The following is a 12,170-nucleotide window of genomic DNA, read 5'->3' as shown; positions in this document are numbered from 1 at the left end:
CGCTCTGTTTTCTGTACTTAGGGAGAACATTTCTCTCTTATGACATTGCTAATGTTTTCCCTGTCCTGAATTTTGGGGTTAACACACTTTTTTACCCCTAAGCCGGATGCTTCACCAATGGTGGAGGAGCCTGATGTCGTGGTGGTAGACCCCTGCCCTGTGTCTCGTAATTGTTTACAGCAGCTTATTCACACTCGGGCAACGAGTGCAGATTGCACGACTCTCCTTGAGTCCTGCAGCCTCCATAACAAACCATGCCTGTGGCGTGGCCTGATAGATTGCAAGTCAGATCAGTAGTACATCATACTGGAGGAGCGATCCAACCATCACAAGTTCTTGTTTCCCTCTTTAAAAAAAATTGTTAAAAATAATTTAAAGAAAACATCCTGTGTCACATTGAGCCAGCACACTATCAAGTTTCTGCCAGCACACCTTTGCTACTGTGGGTCCTATTCTGATTAGCTAGGGTTAATATCTCCTGTGCTTACTAGTTCATTAGTCCTGCAGCTGTTAGCTGAGGTAGTGGCTCCTGATTGACAGCTCTGTCAGCCAATCAATTTCTGTCTGCCCCCTATATAACCTAGCTCTTCCTGGCTGGGAGTTGCAGGTTCTTTTTTTTGTTTTTTTTCTTTTTTTTCCAGTATTCATTGTCAAGTATGTGTGCCTGTCTGTATTCTGTGTTTTGCAGTAGTCGTTTATTTACTGTCAGTTCCTGTTTGTCCCTGGTTACTGTATTCTGGTTCCTCTCTAACCCTGGACCTTTCCCCGATGAAGTAGTGGGGTTGTCCCTTTCAGGACAGGTGCTCCGCTGTGAGGTGGGTTATGTCAGGGGGGTTCAGGGTGCCCTACTCTCATCGCTACCTCTTGTGTCTTTCTTTTCCTGCATCTAGCTACCTGTATAGAAAGCCTACATGTCTGTCCTGAATGCTCCGGTACCGAATCTTCACAGAGTTTTGTTGCAGTCCAGGATACGCGTAACAGCTTGCATTGGGCTTGCGTGCACATCCAACGTCATGCGATGTGTTTTCCAGACCCTTTTAGAACAATGGGCTAGGCATTCTGAGGAAACGCCCACAGTTAAAACTTGCTGCAATCTTTACCCACTCTGCTATGCGAGGAAAAAAATCACTTATCTATTTAAGCCCATTTAAAAGAATGGGTTTATACTAGTGTGATATTTGTTTCTCGCAACGCACAAATCTCCTACATTTTTTTTCCGGACGTGTGAAAGTGGCCTAAAGAGAATGGAGGTGGGCGGGGGAAAATGCTTCCTATGTAATACCACTATATCGAGCATCAGGGGGATGAGTTGTTGGGCATCGATTGCCCTACAGCCTGTCCAGTGTTAATGTTGTATAACTGGGGTACAGGAACAGGGGTTGCAGTGAGTAGGTAGCCGCACTTCCCGTTCAGTGACTTTCCTGGCCCAATAACCAATACCTTCTGGGCCTCAAAGGTCAGGGAGCGGAAAGCACTGTTTCATACTTGTCGCATGCCCTTTCGCACACTGATTACTATAATTGTTCTTTATTAAGTATAGCTTTTAAAAATGGGCTGTGTCACTGATATTCTTTTCTTTACGCATTGCAAGACTTTCCCCCTGCTCAGGAGGAGGTGTATTTCTTTGAGGCACTCCGGCGCATTGCTATACAGGTTGCAGCACTGCTGTCTGTAACCGGAGGTTTCACCGAAGACATTTCCTCCCTCCTACAGTGGGGAGAGGCCTGCTACCAAACCGCGAGATTTAAGTCACTCCGACTCATGGACGGTGCCATCTCTTCTCTCCAGCATCTGCAGAAAACTCAGGATCTGTTGCTTCTATGCAGTCAGGTGCAGTTGGGGCCCGTATAGTATTCTTCTGCTGGTCCATTAGCTGGGCTACTATGTAGTGTTTCCTGGCGTCCCAGTTACCTTGTTGTTCAGTCTTGTATCTTTTTTATTTTTTTTAAGTTGTAAACATTTTTTACCGTGAAACAGACTGCGGTTGTGTGTTTGTACGCATTAAGCATCAATCAATACATTACAACTTCCTCATAACAGTATGGATCGATCAGCTCAGATAAAATGGTTCCTTAAAACATGTTTCGCGAGCCTTCATCAGATCTGCCACGTGGGTGACATTTGCATACACAAATGTCAGCTAGGTGGCCCATGTCATGGAGAGTGATTACTGACATAAAAATGGGCTTTTAAGGGAGACTGTCAGCTGTCGAAAAAGCAAGCAGCATGTTGTAGAGCCGGAGGAGCATAAAGTTTTGTGGGAAGGATCCAGGTTGTGTATTCATTTGTATCTCTGCACATCCTAGCCATTCGTCTTTTTGGCTCATGATGTACAGACAAGAGGCAGGACATGTGGGCTGAGCTAAGCTCCCGCCCTCTCTCTGCCCCTTGTCCATAGCCATCAATGGGGGGAAGCGAGATGGGCCGGCACTTAGCTCCGCCCCATTGCAAAGAACGAACAGGGAGGAGAAGAGAGGTGAGCCTGCGATAGGGAGGGAAAAGGGGCAATGGCATGGTAGTCTCGTCGCATATCTGCCGGGACCCATGCAGGCGCACAAGTCAAACGTTTGTGCACCTGTTCACCAATTTTCTCTCTCCCATCATAGCGTATATCCGCCGGCCGTGAAAGCAGCCGGCTGATATACGCTCATGGGAAAGAAGCCTCACTGTTAGGGCGCGGTCACACGAGCGTAGGCGTATTTACGTTCGCTCGTGCGCAGCGTTTAATCGCCGGAAAGAACGTTTTTCGGCGATCACGACCAGAGCTAGAAAGCGTATTATCGTTTGTTCCTACTTTGCAAACTATCTTTTCGGCCATCGAATATGCGTTGGCGCGTATTTCGGTCGCATATGTTTCTGTTTTTTTCCGGGTTGCCGTTTTTACGCGCCGTAAAATCGCCCGTGCGAACTAATACATTGGAAACTAATGCCTCAGATGGTCACGTTTATACGATTGGGCGCAAAAACGCGCCGTTTATGCGCTCGTGTGAATGCACCCTTAGAAAGTGTTTTCTAATATGTAATCTGTGTCACCTCCCTTTCTGTTTCATCTAATTGGGAGAGTGACTGCCAATGAATACTGACATTTCGGCCAATCAAATCCTATTAAAGATGCAGACATTGTTTCCTGAAAGAGATTATGTTTACCAGTATAATGCCCCTATCCATGCAGTTCACTATGTCCAGGTTTGGTTTCAGGAACATGAAGATAGGTTCAGCATCTTCCCCGGCCAGCAGTCACGGGACCATCATCAAGCCATTCTGGTCTGTTCTGAAAACAAGAGTGAGAACACGTTATCCCCTGCCAAAGCTGCCATAGTTACATTTGAGACATCTAGGCATTTCCATTATTTTAATAAGCCCCCATGTATCAGAAAACCCAAGCTCCAATCTATATAAAAATACAACTATATAAGAAATTGATCAGAAGATTGGACAAAAAAGGACACAGTGTTGAACTTTTTCTTTAAAGGAGTCTTTCCATGACTTCAAACTGCTTCACAGCCACTCTGTACTTCCTGGTTGCTGCTGACCACTCACTGCCAATCACTGACTATAGAAGGTCACTGCTAGGGATTGGGTCAAGAATTGGCTGCAATAGTCACATGTCCTGGTCAATAGCAACCAGGAAGTGCAGAGTGGTTGTATAGCAGTTTTAAGTCATGGGAAGACCCCTTTAACTTTTTCTTACATAGATTCTTTGTGTTTAGTAGATAATACAGCAAATTACATCCAATTTATCCCAATGACTGTGCAAATACCTAACTGAAATTCATCACAATCAAATGAAGGGAAAATCTCACTTTGGTGGGTTGACTAAATAGTAGCTACATTTATAGGCACCACGTCATTTTATGACTCACCACTAGATGGCAGTTGTCACTCTCCTGTACGTGTTTACCGCAGTGTTCATGTTCTTATTTTTGGCTTTTGAACTTTCCACAAACTGGAACTGACTGCGGGTAAGTTAGTTCTTCTTCCGTATTCTCTCTCTATGGATAGAAGTTGTTATTTTCATATGTTTAGACTTCAGTGACCGTTTTTTGTCATCTAAGAATTTCTAATATCTGTTATAACATCTTAATGCAAAGTTTCATTACTGATAGAACATGCACTTCTTATGCTACACAGGAGTGGTCACTTGTAGGACACTTGCTGCTGTACAACTACAACTACCAACATGTGACTATATCAACATGCTGAAAGCTGTAATTTTACTACAGCTGGGTGCCACATATTGGGGTCCACTATTGTACAGTATGCTGGGTTATAGTCTCATAAGTGTGTTACAGTTAGCTGTTGCATAGCTAAAGGGCTAAGAGGTATGTTCCCTGCATTCTGGGTGCCAAATGGGCATTACCAAGCTACTCTGCTATGGCCTGAGTATTTGTAATACAGAACTAGTGGGCATAATAGCTCCTGGTAAAGGAAAGTCAGGCTACGACTCTTCACTCTGAAATATACAGAATATTTTAAAAAATTTGCACCTTCAATATGTTTTGAGTAAAACTGGTGAAATTTGGATGTTCTGATTCATTATTACATACCTGGCTTTCTGTTTCAAGCTCTGGCCATACATAATACATGCATAAGCATCACTGGAATTTTTCAAAGCTGAAGGAAGTTCATGGAGGCTGAAATGCTCAAATTCCAAAATTTCCAAAATATAAAAAAAAATTCAATTATCTGTTTTGAGAAATGTAACTTATTAGGCACCATATAAGTGTTCTTAGTCTGTGTGCCAGAGATATTCACAGCCTATTGGAATGGCGATGTTAAAGCTTTCTGTATTACTAGTGTCCATTATAGTATTGCTATCTATCCTCTACCGCAGTTTTTGATTGTTGCCATGTGTGAAACAATAAATAATTGACATGTAATTCTGCACCTTACCTGTAGTAGGTGCTGTATGGGGAAATCTATGGCTGGTTGAAGCTTTCTTTCACTGATCACCAAGCTGGCTTGGATTTTAACCCCTTAGTGACCAAGCCTGTTTGCGCCTTAATGACCAGGCCAAATTTTGCAAATCTGACATGTGTCACTTTAACATGGAAAAACACCAGAAAGGTTTTGCATATCCAAGCGATTCTGACATTGTTTTTTCGCCACATGTTGTGCTTCATTTAGGCGGAAAAAATAGACCGATAGAAATTGTGTTTATTTATTAAAAGCGCCAAAATTGGGAAAATTTTGAAAAAATCGTCATTTTTTCACATTTCCAACTGCAATATCTTAAATATGTGCAAACATAATATAGAAATTTTTGCTAAGATTTATATTTCCACCCGTTTACTTTATTTTGGGCGCACATTGGAAAAACTTTCGTTTTTTTTTAACTATTTAGGAGACGTACAAATTTAACATTACTTTTTAGCATTTTGAGGAACACTTTGTTTTCCTATACCAAGCCGAGATTGGAAAGGCTCATGAGTGTCAGAATAATAGATACCCCCCCAAATGACCTCATTTTAAAAACTACACCCCTTAATGTATTCACTGAGGGGTGTCATGAGTATTTTGACCCCACAGTTTTTTTTCAGGAATTAATTCAATTTAGAGGAGAAAAAGTAAAATTTCATATTTTTGCAAATCTGTCATTTTAAAGACATATTTTTTTCCTATAGTTTACATGAAAATCAGGATTTACACCCCAAAATGGATACCCCTATTTCTCCCGTGTTCAGAAATATACCCATTGTGGCCCTATTGTTATATCTGAGTCCACAACGGGGCCCAAAATGAAAGGAGTAGTCAGTGTCTTTCAAAACAGAAATTTTGCTTGAAGTCCTTTTAGGCCCCATAGCACACATGTAGAGTTCTTGAGCGCCCAAAACCATAGAAAACCCCCACAAATGACCCCATTTTGAAAACTAGACCCCTTAAGGAATTTATCTAGGGGTGTACTGCATATTTTGACCCCACAGTTTTTGAATGAATTCAAACCAAGCAAAAGGAAAAAATTGTGATTTTCGTTTTTTCGGCAATTCTGTCATTTTAAAAACAGCTTTTTTTGTACAGCACACATATGAAGGAAGACTTGCACCCAAAAATGGATACCCCTGTTTGTCCCGTGTTCAGAGACATACCCATTGTGGCCCTAATCTTATGTCTGGATACACAACGGAGCCCAAAATGAAAGGAGCGACCGGTGGCTTTCGGAACACAAATTTTGCTTGAAGTCCTTTTAGGCCCCATTGCCCACTTGTAGAGTTCTTGAGCGCCCAAAACCATAGAGAACCCCCACAAATGACCCCATTTTGAAAACTAGACTCCTTAACGAATTTATCTAGGGGTGTACTGCGCATTTTGACCCCACAGTTTTTGAATAAATTCAAGCAAAGCAAAAGGAAAAAATTTGGATTTTTGTTTTTTTGGCAATTTTGTCATTTTAAAAACAGCTTTTTTTGTACAGCACACATATGAAGGAAGACTTACACCCCAAAATGGATACCCCTGTTTGTGCTGTTTTCAGAAATATACCCATTGTGGCCCTAATCTTATGTCCGCATGCACAACGGGGCCCAAAATAAAAGGAGCAATCGGTGGCTTTCAGAACATAGATTTTGCTTGAAGTCCTTTTAGGCCCCATTGCCCACTTGTAGAGTTCTTGAGCGCCCAAAACCATATAGAACCCCCACAAATGACCCCATTTTGAAAAGTAGACCCCTTAACGAATTTATCTAGGGATGTACTGCATATTTTGACCCCACAGTTTTTGAATAAATTCAAGCAAAGCAAAAGGAAAAAAATAGGATTTTCATTTTTTGGGCTATTGTGTCAATTTAAAAACAGTTTTTTTTGTACAGCACACATATAAATGAAGGCTTTCACCCCAAAATGGATACCCCTGTTTGTCCCGTGTTCAGAAACATACCCATTGTGGCCCTAATAGACTTACAGGACCCATGGCTAGGCCTACAATGAAAGGAATACCCGTTGGATTTCAGGGTACCACTGAATAAATTTCAGGCCCCATTGCCCACTTATCGAGCCACTGAGCGGCCAAAACTATAAAGAACCCCCTCAAATGACCCCATTTTGAAAACTAGACCCCTTAACGAATTCATCTAGGGGTGTACTGCGTATTTTGACCCCACAGTATTTGAATGAATCTAAGCAAAGCAGAAGGAAAAAGTTACGATTTTCAATTTTTTTGGCAATTTTTTCAATTTAAAAACAGTTTTTTTGTACAGTGCACATAGGAATGAAGACGTTCACCCCAAAATGGATACCCCCGTTTGTCCCGAGTTCAGAAACATACCCATTGTGGCCCTAATCTACTTACAGAACGCATGGCAAGGCCTATAAAGGACGGAACACCTGTTGGATTTTAGGGCACAACTGAATAAATTCCAGGCCCCATTGCTTATTTGTACAGAATAAAGATTGACTCCCTAAAAATTCCCCCCCTCCCCCTCCACGCCCTTTTTGGCGTTCGCAAATCTTAGATAAAAGTAAAAATGTGAACTGTGTAGTATTTCCGAAGACAGGGGTAATTACGGAGGCTGGTTGGAATGGGCCCATGGGGCAATAAAACCGGGTATCCCCCCTCCTCTCATGCTTTTTGGGGGTATTTAGTGACCTCAGTAGCGGGTATGGGGTGTAAAAAGTGGCGCTCTGTGAGTCTTCGTAAGCTTGATGAGGTGCGGCGGTCTCGCACAGAAGACGCTCAACAAGGTGCTCCTGGAACTGCAGGAAGGCGAGCGTTCCCGGGGCTTCTTGTAAATTACGTATTACTGGTAGCGGTCTGAATAACGCCGGGCTCACACAGCCGTAGGCGGAATCCGCTTGCAGAGGCCCGCAGCGGATCCCATCTGTGAGCCCAGCTGTGACCCTGCGTACGGCCGCGTAATGTACTGCGCATAACTGCCTACTCACACAGGCGGTCATGCACAGTACACCTTTGTTTGTATTTCCCGCACCATCGCTTAGCGATGACGCGGGTACCCGCAGCCCGTATACAATGTAGTTGCGTATGGACTGCGGGTATATCCGCGACCATGGAGCACAATGGGCTCTATGTTGCCGATTCCGCAGTAAAATAGAACCTGCTGCGTTCTCTTTTCTGCGAGTGGATTACGCAATTCTGACCCGCTAATGTGAGCGGAATTGTGTAATCCAATGCGATTGATCTGCGTATTACCGCGGATCAGACGCATGCGGAATCCGTCATTCCTATCCGGTCATGTGAGACCGGCCTATGGTAGATCGCTACCTTTTTATCACGTGACCGGGGACCGCTCAACGAGGCCCCTGGTCACTGCTCCAGGCTCTCTGTGACCGTTGGTCGCTGGGAGCAAGGAGATTTTAAGTTTCCTGGGCTCCCTGACTCCTGCGCATGTGTCCGGCTTTTTGCCGGCAATCGCATGTGCAGAATCCTGGAAGGTCCACGGAGGAAGATCGCGTCGGGATTCAAATACGCAGGCCTCCGGTAAAAAGATTCATCTCCTCTCACCGATCGCATCAGTGAGGGGAGATGAAACTTCACTTTTTTTTTTTTACTTTTACGTGATCGCCATTATTGGATAATGGCGAACACGTGACCAGGAACCGCTCACCGCGGACCCCCATTAAATCTCCATGCTCTTGGCTACGTTTTGTAGCCAGGAGCAGGGAGAATTTAAATTATCCTGGCAATCCACAGCTTTTGCGCATGCGCCCGCCATTTTGGCGACGGGCGCGTGTGCAGAAGCTGTGGTAAGGTCCGCGGATAAATCTGGGGGCCTTAGGTACGTACTTTCATCCTCCCTCACGGATATGATCCATGAGGGGAGATGAAACGTACGCTTTTTAAACTTTTAAAAACTTTTTTTTACTTTTTTTTTTTTTTTACTTTTTTACACTTTTTTTTCACTTTACATGATCACTGTCATCCATTGGATGACAGTGATCATGTCCCCGGTATAATCTCTCTGCTCCTAGCTACACATGGCAGCCAGAAGCAGAGGGATTTTAAATTCCCCGGGGCTCGAGCCCGTCTGTGCACGCGCCCGATGTCAATCATCGGGCGCGCATGCGCAGACGGGGATTCGGGTCCCGGGACATCGGGACACCGCTGAGGACTGGGGGTGAGTATTTTCACCTCCCCTCATGGATCCGATCCATGAGGGGAGGTGAAACTGACTTTTTTAAAACTTTTTTTTAACTTTTTCGCGATCGCCGCTAACCATTGGATAACGGCGATCGCGGTACCGGGGACCGCTCACCGCAGTCCCCGCTGACATCTCCTGCCTCCCGGCTACCTACAGGAGCCGGGAGCCAGGAGATTTTAAATCTCCCGCGCCGCCGGGCCTTCTGCGCATGCGGCTGACGTAATGCCGCCTGGCGCGCATGCGCAGAAGACCGGCTTCGGGCCCCGGAGCGGCAGGAGAGCGGGGAGCAGCGTGCAGGACCTGGGTGAGTAATTTCAGCTGCTCCGATGGATCCGATCCATCAGAGCAGCTGAATCTTTAACTTTTATGTACTTTTATTTACTTTTTTTGCGATCGGCGCTATCCATTGCATAGCGCCGATCGCAATGCCGGGGGGGGGGCTCCGAACAGCCCGGGATGACAGCTCCATGCTGTCAGCTACCTGCGGACACCGACAGCATGGAGCTGTCACGTCCACAGCCCGAGGGGCACTATTCTCTGCAGGAAGCATGTTTTTACGTCCTCAGAGAATAGAGTCCACTTCGGGAGGACGTAAAAACACTATGGGCTGGTCGTTAAGGGGTTAAACTTTTGAGAACAGAACTTTACAAAAATCTTATTTATTGCTATGTGACATCTAGTCACTCTGGTGTCACTGTGTAGGCAAATGTACAGATAATGCTGAACTTAGTAAAACGTAAGCCGTTTAATGCCTACAATCAATGATGCTTATCTGTAATTCAAAAATGGTACTAAATGATATTTGGATGTTATCTTTGTTGATTATCAGATCCTAAATAGGAGAACTGCAATCATCGGTGTCAAGATGAGGCTGGAAAGCTTTGACAGGAACAAGGTGTATTTTGCAATTGTCGTTCTTTCTCAGCTCTGGATGTGTAAGTAGAAGAATACACTGCTTATGTACAAAACTTGGTTGGCTGTTTTTGGGTATTAGACATTAGAATATAGAAAGATTGATAGGCAGTCTGTCTATATCCTGATCATGCAGAAAGCATATATATATATACAGCATGAACCTACCTTAGTACATATATTCACAATAAACCAACTTTAGTACTTATAAACAGCACCCAAACCAACCTCAGTACATATATACAGCACCCGAACCAACCTCAGTACATATATACAGCACCCGAGCCAACCTCAGTACATATATACAGCACCCGAGCCAACCTCAGTACATATATACAGCACCCGAACCAACCTCAGTACATAAATACAGCACCCAAACCAACCTCAGTACATATATACAGCACCCGAACCAACCTCAGTACATATATACAGCACCCAAACCAACCTCAGTACATATATACAGCACCCGAACCAACCTCAGTACATATATACAACCCCAGAACCAACCTCATTACATATATACAGCACCACAACCAACCTCAGTACATATATACAACCCCAGAACCAACCTCATTACATAAATACAGCACCCAAACCAACCTCAGTACATATATACAACCCCAGAACCAACCTCATTACATAAATACAACCCCAGAACCAACCTCAGTACATATATACAGCACCCGAACCAACCTCAGTACATATATACAACCCCAGAACCAACCTCAGTACAAATATACAGCACCCGAACCAACCTCAGTACATATATACAACACCAGACCCAACCTCAGTACATATATACAACACCAGACCCAACCTCAGTACATATATACAGCACCCGAACCAACCTCAGTACATATATACAACACCAGACCCAACCTCAGTACATATATACAACACCAGACCCAACCTCAGTACATATATACAGCACCCGAACCAACCTCAGTACATATATACAACCCCAGAACCAACCTCATTACATATATACAGCACCACAACGAACCTCAGTACATATATACAACCCCAGAACCAACCTCATTACATAAATACAGCACCCAAACCAACCTCAGTACATATATACAACCCCAGAACCAACCTCATTACATAAATACAACCCCAGAACCAACCTCAGTACATATATACAGCACCCGAACCAACCTCAGTACATATATACAACCCCAGAACCAACCTCAGTACAAATATACAGCACCCGAACCAACCTCAGTACATATATACAACCCCAGAACCAACCTCAGTACAAATATACAGCACCCGAACCAACCTCAGTACATATATACAACACCAGACCCAACCTCAGTACATAAATACAACCCCACAAGCCGGCGTCTGGCGCCCTGTGCGACCACATACGGTAGGTTGCATGTAGCTAAGGCCAACCATGACTGATTATAGAAGGAAGATTGATGTGAATAGTGATTTAAATTGACAAGGTCGCCATGATAATGGTGCAGCGGGCAGAAATCAGAAGGGACGCTACAATGTCTCAGTAGTGCAGCCTCAGGCTCTGGGCCACTAAGTTCAAACCCTTCTGGCTCAGCATAGAAATATCTATAAGGGCTCCCACACACTTGCGATTGCGTTTTTTGTTAATGTGATTGTCAATGGGACTTTCTAATGTTAAAAACTAGAGATGAGCGAACGTACTCGTCCGAGCTTGATGCTCGTTCGAGTATTAGCGTGTTCGAGATGCTCGTTATTCGAAACGAGCACCACGCAATGTTCGAGTTACTTTCACTTTCATCTCTGAGACGTTAGCGCGCTTTTTTGGCCAATAGAAAGACAGGGAAGGCATTACAACTTCCCCCTGCGACGTTCAAGCCCTATACCACCCCCCTGCAGTGAGTGGCTGGGGAGATCAGGTGTCACCCGAGTATAAAAATCGGCCCCTCCCGCGGCTCGCCACAGATGCATGGTGACAGAGATCAGGGAAAGTGCTGTCTTGCTGGAGTTGCTATAGGGAGAGCGTTAGGAGTATTTTAGGCTTCAAGAACCCCAACGGTCCTTCTTAGGGCCACATCTAACCGTGTACAGTAGTGTGGAGGCTGCTTTTTGCAGTGTTGCACATTTTTTTTTTTTTTGTATATCGGCCGTGCAGAGCATTGCGCCCTGCAGTAATTATACATAGTCCAGGGCCAGTAGTGGTGG

General features: G+C 44.3%; 1 protein-coding gene across 3 annotated transcripts in view; it reads left to right on the top strand.

Moving 5' to 3' along the window:
- Positions 1–2,467: 2,467 nt before the first annotated feature.
- Positions 2,468–12,170, top strand: part of LOC136632276 (sialic acid-binding Ig-like lectin 14) — a 33,608-nt gene continuing 23,905 nt past the window's right edge. For 2 of the 3 annotated variants that reach the window (XM_066607052.1, XM_066607051.1), the window contains exons 1-3: positions 2,468–2,476; positions 3,199–3,283; positions 9,922–10,027. In XM_066607052.1, the coding sequence (XP_066463149.1) occupies positions 3,203–3,283; positions 9,922–10,027 (187 nt within the window). In that variant the 5' untranslated portion in view covers positions 2,468–2,476; positions 3,199–3,202. Of the gene's footprint in view, positions 2,477–3,198; positions 3,284–3,913; positions 3,963–9,921; positions 10,028–12,170 lie in introns of those variants that run through there. The other variant, XM_066607053.1, reaches the window with a different exon arrangement.

The sequence above is a fragment of the Eleutherodactylus coqui genome, chromosome 6 (genome assembly GCF_035609145.1).
Source record: "Eleutherodactylus coqui strain aEleCoq1 chromosome 6, aEleCoq1.hap1, whole genome shotgun sequence".
Taxonomy (NCBI): domain Eukaryota; kingdom Metazoa; phylum Chordata; class Amphibia; order Anura; family Eleutherodactylidae; genus Eleutherodactylus; species Eleutherodactylus coqui.
Note: the sequence above shows the minus strand (reverse complement) of the source record. Positions and strands in the feature narration are given on the sequence as shown.